Genomic DNA, 15,933 nt, shown 5'->3' on the forward strand with positions numbered 1-15,933 from the left:
AGGCTTGCCCATGGGACTTTGTGACACCTATTGCACATGTAATCTCTGCTTATCAGATATCTACTATAACTTCCTATTAATACCAGAGAAACCCCCAACTCTCTTCTCTTTTCCTATACACAAGCTCCATTGTCTGCTTCCTAAAATGTTACCCAAGTTACTAGATGCAATGTCTAAGAGACTGACTTCCTCTCAATCCATTTGATTAAGAGCATTTATGATGGTTTATCTAGCTAATTGTTAAGGGCGCATTCCCAGGTAGTGTATGTTGCAGGTTTTGTTTTTAGTGTTTTCAGCTGGCTTTCAGGCTCCCATTTTGAATGCTAGAGAGTAATGGATGGAGAAAAACAAGATGATAAGAGGCCTTTTTCCTGCTTTAAGGGGAAGAAAAACTCCATCAATTTCTTTTCCAGAATCTTAATTTGTATCAGAAAAAAAAAACAATCTGGCTCTTTTTAAATAAAATTATTTTGATGTTGATCGTGGTTCTCTGAAAAAATATGCATGACATGACATCAGCGGAATAGTGCCCAGGCCCCCAATTCATACCCAGACTCCACTGATTTCATTGAAGTTATGCCAGGAATTAATGAGGCCAAAGCAAAGACCAAGAACAGGGATTCCGAATGTGTAATAAATCTCATTTTTATTCTAATGTTCAGTTAAAGATCTCTCAAGTCATCCACCGTTTTGTCACACTCAAAACATTCCAGCATCCAGAACCAACCATAAACTGAATTATTAGAAATATTTTGAACAACTTTTTGTCTAAAAACGGATAGCAGATAACAGAAAATTTTGAGAATCCAAGCAGGCTATTTACAGGATTTTTTTAGTGAAAGACAAAAATCAGTCATGTAGGTTTTAAATATTGCTGATGCTATAATAGTGAGGGTCCTATACGTTCTTGCACAGATGGATGGATGGATGGAAATTATGTCTGGGTTTTAAGTCAATACATAAAACTAGTAGCCTGTATTTTTAGCAATGAAACAGAACAATTAATAAACAAGGGCTGGTTACATTTTAGGGCAAGGTTTCTATAAAATAGTCCCTGCTATTTTCCCCTTAATCTTATGTAGGATCATAAACACTGAGGGGTACTTCATTCCTGATCCTGCAGTCCTTACTCAGGAATACTCTGCAACTCAGCAAAGTATTTTCCCCATACCTAACTTTAAACACGAGTAGTCGATTTAAGTCAGTGGGACTGCTCAGTTGCTTAAAGTTAGTCACCTCCTTAAGTATCTTTCTGAATTATTGACTGAAGGATCAGGTCCTCTAAGTCTGAATACAATCATTGTTCTCGCCTGGATTTTTAAAAGTTTTTAATAGCATTGGGCCTGGTTCTCATTTGCACTAACCACCACTTCACACCACTTCGGCAATGTAAAAGTGGTGAGAACCAACTCAAATCTCCCCCACTTTACGACATTTCTTTTCATTTTAAAGCCCCTTTGTACTGCCAGAGCTGTGCAAAGGGGTCTTGGTGTACATGAGAACCTGGCCCTAACTGTGTGTAAAAAAAAAAAGCATCTGTGAATATTGAGTAGTTCGGCTGACAGCTTCTGCCATCTACACACGCTATTTCTCCACCCTGAAAGCCGCACAGCCTGCAGCACTGCAAGCTTCCCTTGTTGAATTGTTGTTGAATGACAAAACATTCAACAACAGCAACACAAACACTGTGAGGGAGACGGGGTAAGAAGCTAATGAAACTACACTGAGTTGCCCCAGCTGAGAATGTGTGTGGAGCCTTTGTTGTAGACTGGGTTTCATGTTGGCCTCTGTGATCAAATCCTCACTATGACAGTTACAAAAGAAAGCACAGCTCAGAAAGGATTTTGCACAGTTCATGTATCGGACACAGGTGAGGAGCCCAAGGTCATGAATTTTCCAAGGGGTTCTGAGCCATGGATTTGAAGGGTGGAGACACCCAGGAAACAAAGGACTTCTTTGGGGTGGTCCAGTGAGGAGGAATAGGAGGAAACAGGTCACAAGAAAACGTAATCTGGACAAGAGGAAAAGTTTCCAGACTGCAAGGTACCCCCCAGGCAATGGGTAATGCAACCCTTACACATGCTGGTGAGCATTTACTTACACAAGCAGTCCTATTGAAGCCAAGGGATTGTGCAATCCAGCCCCAAGCAAGCAGTGGAAGCCCTTTGCTTGAGTCATTTAAAACAGGGCTTCACCAAGCGTTAGGGAATGCGCGTTCACAAAGGCTGGGGGAGTGGAAAAGGTGGGCTAATGGGCCTTTTCCATCTCCGGGTTCTGTGACTCTATGGCGTGTTTGTGAGAGGCATGGGTCTGCTTGCTGAAGAAAGTGACAGCAATGTGATTGCAACTGTTCTGTCATTGCAGGATATGGACCTCAGAGCGCTGTGGATGTGAAAATACTCCAGCGTCCTTCCCCCAACCCCTAACTGGCTCTCTGCAGTCCAAGCTTCCTTCTTCTGAGATGGGTAGATGCCCCATCAGGCTCTGATAGGCACACCTGTAGCGTAAGGTCAATCTGAACTGATGATGACTAGGACAGCGAGTGAAATCTGTATATCTGCTGTACTGTGCATGGAGTAAAATGGAGAGTGGTATTGAGCAGCAGCTGTCTCTGTTTTGAGAGATCCTGGCCCTGTATTGGCCCTCAGTGTCCAACAACTGAAGAGATCATGGGATTTATCACACCAGTAATAATAGGAAAACAAGAGACCAAGGAGATGAAGTCCCAGCAGGCAGAAAGAGCTCCTAGGAAGGAGTTTCAAAAGCTATCACACGTCCTCTTACTGAAACATGGTGGTTGGTTGTTTTCTAAACACCCTGAAAGCAAGTTGCGGGCCAAACCTACTGATGGAGTAAATAGCTGCAACTCTTGACTTCAGTGGATTGATGCCTGATTACCCATGCAGTGAATTTGGCTCTTTGTCTGTAACTGAGAGCATGCCCATCATTCCAGTGCAGCCCTACAACAAAACAAGCTTGGATCATAACATGATCCATCTGCAAAGCAGAAAACTCACCCTCCATGTGTGCAATGTGCTAAAAGTTTCACAGGAAAAGGTTCAACCCAACTCAGTAACATTAATAAATTCGCTTCCATAGGATCTTTTATCGGGGGGTCTCAAAACACCCTCACAAACGTTAATAAGTGAAGCCACTCGACACCCCTGAGAGATGGTTACACTGATGCATGGGGAGATCAAGTGATTTGCCTGGATTCACATTATAAGTCAGTAGCAAAGTTGGAAGTAGAACCCAGGAGTCCGGATTGCAATCTTCGGCTCTAACCACTAGATAACATTACTTGACATAGCATGTTTTGGAAGTTGGCATTCAGTTTGCTCTCCACCCTAGCCATAAACATCAAAGCAATTCTCATTGAAAGATGAATGCAGAGACTTTCATCCAACAGTGATAGCAGCTCTGTGGAATTAGCTGTCCTTTTTTATCTGTTCATCCATCTGTTGCTGCTGGTACCATAGGCATTGTAGGGAAGCGGGTAATTGGATGTTGGGGAGTTAATCCAGTGATTCTCCCTGCTTCCAAGCTGCTGTTCTCTCTGTTTCTTTTCCTGCTCAGTGATTAAGCGCTGTAGCTCTTCTTGGTCATTAAATGGGTTCTTGCCATACTCTTGTCGAACCCAGGCTCGGTACTGCCAAAACAAAACCAAAATGAGTTGTGAAGGCCACTGATAAGGTGAAAAATGCCTCTGCTTATCATTCGCCTTACACTAGAACCTGCAGATAAAGATCCAGATACAAGAGGCAATCAGAATTATTGGGATGTAGAATGAAATCCTAACTTGTCCCAGTGCACACTGTAACTGAAATTATGGTGAATCTTTGCTTTGCATGAAATTCTGTGAAAAAAGCTTATAGGAGGGTTCCAGACTGTGCTGCTGGACGTCCATCATCATACAGCATTTAAAGGACCCGATTTGCAGAATTTTGCACCTACCATTGTGCACCTAATTTGTTGCTGCATGTACGTGTGCAAACTACTAACTGCACTAATTTGCACCTGCAGTTATCCAGTTTGGGCACACAGCAATGGCGATTGCACTTTCTAGTTAGGTGTGCAATTGCGCATGCACTTTTGGACATGCACAATTGTGGAAATCAGGCCCACAATGATTAGATACTAAACTTGTAGTTAAGTTAATGAGGGAAGCCACGCCCCTTTTTCTTTTCTTCTATAGCATCCTTCATAGAAACTGTATCCCTAAGCACTTTAAGCACTAATGGACAATGGACAGGCTGTGATATAAAAACAAAAACAACGAGGAGTCCGGTGGCACCTTAAAGACTATCAGATTTATCTGGGCATAAGCTAAAACCCACAAAAGCTTATGCCCAAAGAAATCTATTAGTCTTTAAGGTGCCACCGGACTCCTCATTGTTTTTGTGGATACAGTCTAACACGGCTACCCCTCTGATACTAGGCTGTGATATAAATTGCAGAAAGCAATGGTGCAAAAGTTTAGCATGGGAAATAAATTAAAGCCTTCATTCCCAAGGCCATACACAGCGGGAAACATAAAGAAGACGAGAGATGTTGTCAGATGAGAGGTGAAAGAAGATTATGAGTAAACAAGGGGGGGAAGGATACAAGGAGACTGATACAAGTTGTGGGAGCTACAGAGGAGAAGGTTCTTAAACCAACAGTGGTTCTATTAAGAGCACACCTGTTTACTGCATGTCTCAGAAGCTGTTTCCCACCCCTAGTGCTATATAGGCAAAGAGTGGCAAGATAAATGCTGTCAAGTTCCTGTGCAAAGTGCGACATCCGGCTTGGTAAACATAATGGTGACACCATTGGAAAATGTAACCACAGTCACTCGCATTCCTGTTTTCACTTTATGTCATGACAGTGCAATGGGATTATTTACTTCTTGTTGCCAAGAAGTTACCCTGGTTCCTAGTGCAGTCAAATTACCATAAACAAACACCTCACATTGTTATTTGATGGTGACTCCGGGAACAACCAGAATCACTGCAGTAGGTCACCAACACAAGTAGGTTCTTGCCTGTCGTACTATTTGGTTTTGTACCATATTTGTTCAGTCTGATTTCTCATCAGTGTCTCCAGTTCCTGCTAATGTCTATGGTCAGCTAGGTTTGGGCTGAGACTGTGGGGTTGTCTGAAGACAAAATATTGCTAATATGAATATTTGTGACGCACACACCCCATCCCTCCCATTGTGCTGCAACATGAAGCCGTCAGGAAGAGCCCTATGCTCTGGGAGTCCATCCCTGAGGGCACAGGTAGAAGGAGGAGGCCAGTTTCGGGTTCTGCAAGGTCAGCAAACTTTATGGTCAACTGTCCACTTAGGGGGTTTCTTGCATCTTCCTCTGAAACAGCTGGTGCTGTTTCACGGTCAGAGGCAGGATAATGGACTAGATGGAGAATTGGTCTGACCCAGTATGGCTATTCCTGTGTTCCCCATATACTCTCCTAAACTCCTCAGGCTGTAACTTGTTCGGGGCAGGGACTGTCTCTTTGCACAGTGCCCTGGCCTCTAGACGCTACCACGATACAAATAATCATCCTACATTTTTGTATAGCCAAGCATTCTAGTTGCTGCAGCGAAAAATGTGGAATCGGGACTGGGAGCACCTGGGAAGAGGCATAGCCATGATTGGGTCTTGGTCTCAATAAGGAAAATAAGGGCACAATAAGGAAAAATTTGAGAGCGACTCCTCTGCAGCATTCGTCTGGCTGTGACAGGGGGAATCCCTTGCTAGGTGACATTTCTGCTCTCTGGAGCAGCGATGGTCGTCACCAAGCTGAGCCATCCCTGATAACACAAGCTTTTGAGTGGGTGGTGGCTTCCACTTAAATCCGGGGGCTTTCCAGTGGGGATTTCTGCAATTCCAGGTCTAATTACTTCCCAGGCCTGCAGGTTGCGGAACCCACTCAATGTGCACTCGTTGCCTTGAATCAGGAAGACATTCAACATTTTGTTAAGGGTGGAGACATCGCTATATTGGCCGTAGGCCAGAAGGCAAGGCTTAATTTCCTTGCTAGAAAACAACTGATGGGAACTGGCCTCCCAAAAATGGGGCCAAGCAGGATATCCTGCATGCTTATTCAGTGCAAAGAGAACACTGCCCTGAAATAATATGGACCACATCCTCCTCTTTGCACTGCCATTCAGTTACTCCTGATTTATCCCATGGTGAGAGAAGAATCAGGCCTGATGTCCTTGAACAAGCTTTTCTGTGAGACGTTTCCATGGGTCCTGGTGAAACTAGATCTTAGAAAGAGTCTAGTTATACATCCAGTTCAGGTCAGGTCACCATGAGTTCACACTACACATGGCTTATCTGACATGGCAATCTGCACTGTTCACTAACAGCAGGGCAGATCAGTGGGTCACCGGAGGACTGGAGAGAGCATTAGGACAATGCATTGCAAGGAGACCTGCCTTAACAGACAGCGCGGCTGCTTCCTGCCAAGAGGAAGCTCCCAGAAAGAAATTCACTTGCCAGAGGCCATCTCTGCCTTAAGCTTAGCTCTGAAACAGAGCCAATGTTAACCCTTTGATGGCCTAATCCTGTGAGATGCTGAGTACTCATAGCTCCCATTGGCTAGGACCGGAGATGGAGGTACTCAGCACTGTGCAGGCCAGGGCCTTAGTTTGCAGAGCAGGTCACTGGTGGGCGTACCCAGCTGTTTTTGGCAGTGACCGTTGTGCATGTTACAGCAGCATGTTCCTAGTCTCTCACTGTACAATGCGGCTCACCTCCAGAGGTACATTTCCAATCACTGCTCCTGGGTAAATAATCTGGGGCGGGGAAGGAGGGTACCACCACCATGCAGCAGCCTGACAGGCCCAAGTTTCCACTCCCTAGCTCTAGAGTACCCAGCCCCAGAGCTGTCTCTAACTTCCCAACAGGGGAAAGCAAGAGGCAGCATGATTGACAGTTGTAGCTGCTGCCAAGTGTTTGTTTATCAAGTCAGATACAGGTGTGGTTCAAATGCAATTTCTCTAGCATGAGCCAGTCTGCCCCTCACATCTCACAGCTGGCCCTTGCTTCAGGACCACATTTATCTCCATCACCTGATGCAGCTGGGTCCGTCCCACTGAACGTGTGAGGGGTGGCACATCCTAGAGCATCTGCAAGGGGGCATTCTCGGGTCTGGGGTTCCCTGGGCCAGTGGCAGCTCTGCTGTATCATGAAGCTTTGTGGTGGGGAAGGGAAATCAATGGATTTACAAATATTTCCTGTGCATGCTGGTGCATAGATCAACATCAGCACCTGCCTGGGAACAGGCCACTCATCTGTTAATGCAGTCAGAGAGCAAGACAGCATGTGTCTAAAAGATAAGGGGGGCCCTAGGATGAGAGGTAGTGTGGTGCAGTGGGCAGGACACTGGACAAGGGGTATGTCTACACCACAAAATCAAGGTGTGATTGCAGCATGGCTAAGCATACCCATGTCAGCTCTTATCTAGCTAGCACAGGTAACAATAATAGCAAAGATGCAGCAGCACAGGCTCCAACCTTGACATTGTTTTGGGGTCTTCTTAAAGGCCCAACTTCTGGAGTCATGTGATTAACTGAGACTCTCAGCATTCTTCTTTTAAATACTTCTAGCTTTCACGTTTGCAGAGAAAAGCTTGAAAAATGTGACCCGAGCTGGGGTGCTGGAACAATTTGTAATGTGGGGGTGCTGAGAGCCATTGAACCAAACTGTAACCCTGTCAAGCCAGGGGGTACAGCAGCACCCCCACACCCTTACTTCCAGCACCTATGGCATCCGAGTGTGACCAAAGGACTCAAAAAGCCAAAGGCAAAGAACAGGAATGCAAAATGGATTTTTTTTTTAATCTCATGATTTTTGGGGTCGGGCTGCCCCTGAATTTTGAACACTGGGGATTTAGTTCAGGGGAGCCTGCATCACAGTAGCGTCCTGACGGCCCTCTCTGCTAGGACTCCATCCAGCCTTGCTGAATGCCTGATGTCCGGGCAAGCTCTGTTCACTGTGGGGAAGCCCCAGGGAATCTCCAGGGTGTGGCATCTTTTGTAATTTGTTTGACATTTTTCTGGAGAAGTTCCTACAGGCTGGTGACTGTCAGACTGCTGCTTATCATGTGACACAACAGTCCACCCCCACCGGAGTTTGCTCAGACCTAAGTTCACCCATCAAAACAACAGGCCCAGAAAGGAAATAACAGGGCATCGATCCACATAGCCCGGGACTCAGTGGGAAGCTGTTGACATTCTGAGCTGTGTCACATGCTGGCTTCTTTGGATAAGAGAAAAAAGTCCCCTCCAGAGACCCTGGGGCTTAGAATGGAACAGAGTACGCCCTAGCTACAACCTGTCACAAAACTAAGGACCGTCACGTGAAATATCTTGGTGATGCTGGCAGGAGGCATTTTGCCTGCATGAGGGAGAGGCAGACAGAATGGCTCCGGGGACACCGAGGGGAGCATGCGTGGAAGTGACATTTATTAAACACTTCAAGAGGTGCACCATGCACTGCTGGCCTGCAGGCACTAGCAGATGTCCAAGGAGGAGTAACATTGGTTACCTGATCCCAGGTCTTTCCTGCCCGGTCCTGACTCCTCTGGGGGTAAGATGCTACTGCCAGAGTTAGCCAACCTCAACCCTCTTCACACTGAGTTGGCTGCACATCCTCAGCCTCTGTCTCTAAAGAGCTGCATTCCAGCTCAAGAGTGCAAAGTGGATCAGAAGCAGAAGAACTATGCAGACATCATCATCTTCACTCATGACATCTCCTGTTCTGACTTCTAGGATAATCTAATGCTAGCCAAAAAGAACCCTTCTCTTTGATCGGACCTGGCCGGGCTCAGCCAGTGATCGTGTTTTCCTTATGCCTAGTCCTCTGCTTTGTTTACTGGAGGTTGGGTTTCTTAATTAACATTTGCTGATGTCCTTTAGGTGCTGCTGACCATGGGAGACTTGCTGTCAAATGAAGCCCTGCTTAGACGCACACACTATCCAAGCATCTCTCCCCTGACTTGCAATTACCTGACCCCTCTCCACTATTCTAGTTCTGGGCTGCTGCTGCTGGGGCCCCAGCCAGCACTCATCATCCATCCTGGAATACCCAGCAGTGTCTTCTTTTTCACCAGCCGGTCTCACAAACAGAGCTCATCAGACAATTACAGTACCAAATTTACACCCATAAAATGCACCCACAAAATTTGTACAGGAACTCCTCACTTAAAGTCATTCCGGTTAACGTCGTTTCGTTGTTACGTCGCTGATTAATTAGGGAACATGCTCGCTTAAAGCTGCGCAATGCTCCCTTCTAACGCCGTTTGGCAGCCGCCTGCTTTGTCCACTGCTTGCAGGAAGAGCAGCCCATTGGAGCGAGCTGGTGGGGGCTTGGAACCAGGGTGGACCGGCAGCCCCCCGATCAGCTCCCCGCTCCCCTAAATTCCCTGTGCAGCAGCAGCCCAGCAGGCTATCAGGGCTGGCTCTAGGTTTTTTGCCGCCCCAAGCAAAAAAATGGTTCCCCTCCCTTTTTCTTTTCGCTTTTACGCATGTTTGCACTTTGCAATGGTTTTGTTTGGTTTTGGTTTTGACTGTTTAAAATTAAAAAAAAATGAAAACAGAGAATTTGTAGTTAGTGAAATAAAACAATTTCCTACTAGTGTATTCATTTCATTTTAACAAAATCACAATTACAAACAATTTGGGTTCAACTACACACCGTAATGAAAAATGTTAGTGTCTGCCCGTGCGCCCAGTTTCTCATAAATTAAAAGAATTTATATGAACTGAATGTTTCTGGTTTTTATACTTGCATAGTCTTTTAGTAATTCAGTGAAATCTAAATTTTTTGCAATGGTACTTTCCACTGAAATGAATGCAAGTCCTGACAAACCACTTTGAGACATGGTGGACCTCAAATAATTTTTTAGTAATTTCAGTTTTGAGAAACTGCGCTCACCAGAAGCCACTAATACTGGTGATGTTAAAAGAATGCCTAATGCTATAGCAGTGCTTGGAGTGAGGTGCTCGGGGCTGTACATCCCGCCCGTGGGCCCCCAGCCCGATCTCAGACCCAGCCCCACCCCTGCAGAGGGGACAGTAACTGACAGAGCGGTGGGAGGGGGTCAGGTGGGCCCGCCCAGCGCCAAGCCGCCCCGGGCGGCGGGTCCCTTACTGGCCGCGGGTCCTGCTCCGACCCAGGCTCCTCTCCAGCTCCTCCGCTGCTTGTGACACGTGTGGCAGGGGCGGGCGGGCGAGGGGGGAGGAGCCACATCACCCCACTCCCCCGGCGGCGGGGTCCAGGGCAGGGACCGCCCCCGGGCCGGGACCCCCGCGCTGAGCCCGCCGCCCCGCCCCACGCAGGGCCCCATTGGTTGACTGAGTGGGGCCGGGGGGAAAAAATAGATGGCCGGAACGCCGCCCCTGGAAATGTGCCGCCCCAAGCACGTGCTCGCTGTGCTGGTGCCTAGAGCCGGTCCAGCAGGCGATCAATTTCCGGCAGTTCACCTGTCCCTCCCCCCACTGCCATGTGCTGCTCCTGCCCTCTGCCTTGGAGCTGCTCTCCAGAGCCTCCTGCTTTCTGGGGTGGGGGGAGGAGAGCGGGGCTAATGTCAGGGTGTCCCCCTTCTCCCCTGCTCCTGCACCCCGCTTACCCCATCTCCATAGAGCAGGGGGGACACACGACAGGGCTCAGGACAGAGGGTCTTCCTGGCAGCAGCTGCTGCGGTCTCAGCTTGCTGATTAACTTAACAAGGCAGTGTACTTAAGAGTGGTGTCAGTGTACTTAAAGGGGAAATGCGCATCTCTCTCTCTCTGACATACAGGATGTGTGCGTCTGTCTCTCTCTGCCACGCTGTCTCCCCTCCCTCCATTCGGGCTGCCTTGTAGAGTGTGAGGCTACATTAACAACAGTGAGTTAACCCTTGAGGGCTCAGCCAATTGCTAGTTCATCATTTAGCAGTAAGGCATTCCCTGGGAGATATCCCACCCTCTGACTCCACCACCTCAACCAAGCTTCACAATCATCATCGCTGTGTACAGTATTAAATTGTTTGTTTAAAACTTATAATTCTTATGGGGAAAATGGATTTGCTTAACATTGTTTCGCTTAAAGTCGCATTTTTCAGGAACATAACTACAACGTTAAGTGAGGAGTTACTGTAGGTACTTTTTTTTGCATGCATGCATGAAACAAACAAAATCCCCAAGTAACAAGTACCAGACCCAACCCCCAACTTCTGTAAGCATTTGGTATTTGCATGATCAGTTACCTATTGTATGCGTACAAAACAGATGTGCCTGCAAATTTTGCTAACACAGACAAGAGACCCTCTGCAAATTTGGTTCTTAATTTATTTTGGAGGCCGAGACATAATGACATTGCAACTTACTCTCAGCACACCCCATGCATGTGCAGTCACATCATGCACCAACAATCACACCAGTAAAATGGGAACATCTGAGAGTCATGGCCTACAATTGTTTTGTCCCATGCGTAAATGCCAGCCCACGAGCAAGGAGAGGAAAGGATGTACCTCCTTGAGCAGAGTCATCTCGTACTCCTGCAGCTGCTGCTGGAAGCCAAAGTTAGGACTGACATAGGAACGGACAACCTTGGTGGCAGCCAGACACTGCTCCCAGCTGAGGTCGGTCACAGTCATAAGGTAAGCCACCAGGATGGTGGTGCTGCGGGAAACACCAGCCAGGCTGTCATAGCAGAAGGATTGAAAACAAGAAGAGCACACAGTGACAAAGTGCACTCAGGAGGTGGGAGAGCCCAGGAGGAGCAACCCCAATTCAGCTGCCTGGCTAGAAGTACATCCTGCATGGAGTGCATCAGTGAGCCCTGCACCAGCACCCTGTGAAAGACACAAAGTGTGTGTGGAAAGGCAGTCCCCTGTTTCAGAGGGGGCCTCTTTCAAGAATGCTTTTCCTATCAAGAGCTATCATTAATCCAGTGGATAGGAAACTGCACTGGGACTCAAAAGATATAGATTCTGTTCCCAGCTCTACCGCTGATCTGCTGAGGGACCTTGGGCACGAGGCTTCCAATCTCTAGGCATCTATTTCCCCTCCCACCACTAATCTGTCTTGTCTATTTAAACCGCAAGCTCTTCAAGGCAGGGCCTGTCTCTCGTCTGTGCCCGTGCAGCACTCGGCACAATGGGACCCTGGTCCCAGTTGGGGCAGGGCCTGTCTCTCTTTGTGTATCTGTGCAGCACCTGGCACAATGGGGCCCTGATCTCAGCTGGGGCAGGGCATATAACGCACTGTGTGTCTGTATAGTGCCCAGCACAATGGGGCCCTGGTCCCAGTCAGGGCAGGGCCTGTCTCAGGCTGTGTGTCTGTGCAGCGCCTTCACAAGGTGGCCCTGGTCTCACTGGGGCCTTTGGGTGCTACCGTAGTATTAACAGAGCTTTTGATAACAATGAAAAACACAGTGAATATGAGCAAAGGGGGCAACTGACATCAGCACTGACCAATGAATGAGGCAGCCTCCCCCATGGAGCCGGCATTCGTGAATGAACCCGATGCTCTCCTTAAAATGCTGGATCCTAGGAGAGAAAGCAAACAGCGAGATTAGGCAGAGGTCACCCATTCTATGGCGCATGTGGTTCTGGCTCAGTCCGTTTCCAGAGAACCTGCGCCCTCCTGGCTCTCTGGACAAGACGCTGAGCTCCTTTCTATGGGGAGGTGTAATAAAGAGAGCTGCCAAGTCTCGTGCTGCTGCAGGAAGACTCTGGTTTTACAGATTGTTTTTAAGCATGGCCCTGCTTGACCTGGCGAGTTAGCATAGGCGCCAGGTGAGCACTGCTGCCAGCAATAATAAAAAGACTGCATCTGGATAGCCGGTTATGTACCCAAAGCGATGCACAGCCATTAACCGGACACTCCCCAGAACCCTGTGAGAGAGAAGTGTCAAATTAACCCCTTTGTAGCATTAGGCAGCTGAGACTCAGAGAGTTTCATTGGTTAGCTCCCCTGCACCTCAGGGCTAGAACCCAGGACGCCCTGGCCGCTAGTCCCCTACTCAGTACACTGGCCCATACTCCTCCTCTAAGGGAGGATGGTCTTGGGGAAGAGGCACTGGCTTGGAACTCGGGCAATTGGGGCTCAGTCCCCAGCTCTGCCACAGACTTCCTGAGTGACCTTGGGCAAGTCACTTCACCTCTCTGTACCTCAGTTTCCCCATCTGTAAAATGGAGATAATGATACAGATCTCTTCTTTGAAGCGCTTTGAGATGTGCTGATGACAGGTGCTAGATAAGAGCTAGGTATTGTTATTATGAGGAGAAATTTTAAAAGCTGGGCACGTTTAGCCTTGAGAAAAGAAGACCGATGGGGGACCTGAGAGTCTTCAGATCTGTTAAGGCTGTTATAAAGAGAATGGGGATCAATTGCTCTCCCTGTCCACTAAAGGTAGGACAAAAAGTAATGGGATTAACCTACAGCAAATGATTTAGGTTAGATATTAGGACAACTTTCTAACGATCAGGCCAGCTCTGGAAGAGGCTTCCAAGGGAGGTTGTGGAATCCCCGTCACTGGAGGTTTTTAAGAACGAGTTGGACAATCCCTGTCAGGGAGGGTCTAGGTTTACTGGGTCCTGCCTCAGCACAGGGGACTGGACTGGATGACTTCTCAGGGTCCCTTCCTGCCTGACATTTCTATTATTTCTCTGATTTTCTGTACAATGGGGATAATCATGATTCCTTTCTCCTACTTCTCGTCTAATTCGATTGTCAGCCCTCTTGGGCGGGGACTGTTCCTTACAGAGCTCAGCACAGTGGGGCCCAGATCTCTGTTGGCGTCTATAGGTATTACCCTCATACAAATGATAACAAGAACTCCATGCAAGTCAGTGACATGTTACCAGATTTAAAGGCAGGGCGTTAAACACTGATTCAGATCACAAACATCCGCCCATGCCCGGCATCATAGTATCTAGGTGCCAATATAAACGTCATTCTGCTAAATCCCATCAAAGACAAAGAACATTTCAAGAATAATGGTAGGGTACAAACTTCTGTGTTTCTTCTTCTTCTAAATCAGTGTTTACAGTAAATGTTTCCTTGTTATTCGCTGGCCCATATGCTGCCGCTAAGCCAAGGAACTGATGGCTGAATTCTGAAGACCTTTTTCGCCATTAAAAAAACAAAGGGGCCATTTTCAATCCAAAAGGGAGAGGTAACCAAGGGGAGAAACTGCAGGGAAAGCCCATGCCCAGGATAGCAGGTGTGTGGCTGCCCCTTATCATTGTTTCCATCAGCCCCCCACCACTGCGTTCTCCATTCATGTTCCAGATTAGCTGTTCCTTTCTCTATCTCATGCTCTCCTTGCCCAATTCTTTGGGATAAATGCAGACCTGGTGTCGATGGATGCAACTCTGAAGGCAGGAAGCCACCTCTGGGAGACTTGGATGGACTCTGGAAAGGTGTTTGGTCCAGGCTTACTTGGGAGCCATAAGGATGAGACAGGACAATGGCCAGGGGAAGATGTAGGGGAAATCCTGGATGATTCCTGCCCTCTGCATAAATATACTGGGCCAGATTCTGGCTTCAGCTATACCTGGAGTAATTCTACGGATGTCAATGGAGTTACTCCTGGCTTATGCACATGTGTGCCAGAGAAAAGAATCTGATCTGTTCTCTCTGCCCTGCTATCTCAGCCCTTCTTGGATCTGCAGAGCTCCTGGACATATGTGAACCATTAACAAAAGATCTAAGAAAAACAAAGCAAGCCGAGGTCTGGCAACCAGCCATCCTGGCATAACACCAGTCCCATCCAAGGAGACATTAACCCTTTGCGTGTGTGGCAGCAGAATGCTTCCTTTGTCACCATCCAAGTGAATTGGTGATTTATTAAATGAGTCCAGCATCTCTCCCTGGAACAGGACCCTTGGAGCCGAGATAAGGGCTATTGTTATTGCAGGAATAAGGTTAAGCCATCAGAAGCTCCTCTCCTTCCTTCCTTCCCCCCCCACCCCCCCCTCCCGACCACACATGCTTTCTCAGAGATCACCCTGACTTCCTCAGCCTTCTCATGATAAGGGTGGGGATGTTCTCCCACAGCCTTCCTGATTTCTCAGAAGTTAAGACAAGATTCGACTGATTGTACAAAGCCACAGCGGAGCCATTCCCCAGCAACCAGGCCGGTGGCTTTTCTCTGTAGAACATTCTACACTGGTACTGGAGGGCTTGTTATTCATGTGTGACCACAGGAGTGGGAGTCCAGGTTCTAATCCTGGCTCCAGGGATCTGACAAATCTTTTCCATCTCTAGCTTCTCTGCTAAGAAGGGATGCTGCCCACCTCCTGGAAGAACACAGTTCACACACCTTCTAGAAACCATCCAAAGACAGTGCCAATGGCAGCAAATGTTTTAGTTGCCCAAAGCTCAGAGAGACACTACTATCCTATAAAGGTTTTTCTACCACGCTCATCACCATAATAGCTGAACGTCTTCCCGTAGTGCATTAAGCAATGTGTCTACACATCTGTCACATGCTACTTGTCTTGTTTTGGTAGGGGTCTTTTTTTTTTTTAATATAAATATACCTGTGGCTATGCATTTGTTAGAGAAGGCTGGTCAAAGGAATGCACCTTGCATTTGAAGTGGCAAGTGGTGAGTTTTGGGATGGATCTTTGCTCCTGGGGGAGTTCATTCCAGTCTCGGACCACCCCCAGAGAAAGTTCTGTCTCCCACAAAGATGCCCTCTACCCTTGTTGCTGAGAGCTCCATTGTGTTAAAGCACAGTTGTCAATCATGCTTTGTGCTGGAGCGTTAGATGGTCTTTTAGACACCCCTGGGCTTTGAAGATAAGGACTGAGACGTTGCAGTAGATTTGAAATTCTATGGGAAGGGAAGCTAGTGTAGAGAGAGGAGGATGGGTTGGATGCACTCAAGGCCCTAATTCCATTGGGTTTATAACAGGCTCTTCCAGACTGTCTTACAGCAAAGGCAGTTAG

At 47.4% G+C, this 15,933-nt stretch overlaps 1 protein-coding gene across 1 annotated transcript in view; it reads right to left on the reverse strand.

Moving 5' to 3' along the window:
* Positions 1-560: 560 nt before the first annotated feature.
* Positions 561-15,933, reverse strand: part of LOC141996816 (dual specificity protein phosphatase 22-A-like) — a 37,491-nt gene continuing 22,118 nt past the window's right edge. The window contains exons 6-8 of the mRNA XM_074969113.1: positions 12,448-12,522; positions 11,503-11,674; positions 561-3,649 (exon numbers count right to left, since the gene is read on the reverse strand). Coding sequence (XP_074825214.1) covers positions 3,443-3,649; positions 11,503-11,674; positions 12,448-12,522 — 454 coding nt within the window. The 3' untranslated portion in view covers positions 561-3,442. The remainder of the gene's footprint in view (positions 3,650-11,502; positions 11,675-12,447; positions 12,523-15,933) is intronic.

This window comes from Natator depressus, chromosome 12 (assembly GCF_965152275.1).
Source record: "Natator depressus isolate rNatDep1 chromosome 12, rNatDep2.hap1, whole genome shotgun sequence".
Taxonomy (NCBI): domain Eukaryota; kingdom Metazoa; phylum Chordata; order Testudines; family Cheloniidae; genus Natator; species Natator depressus.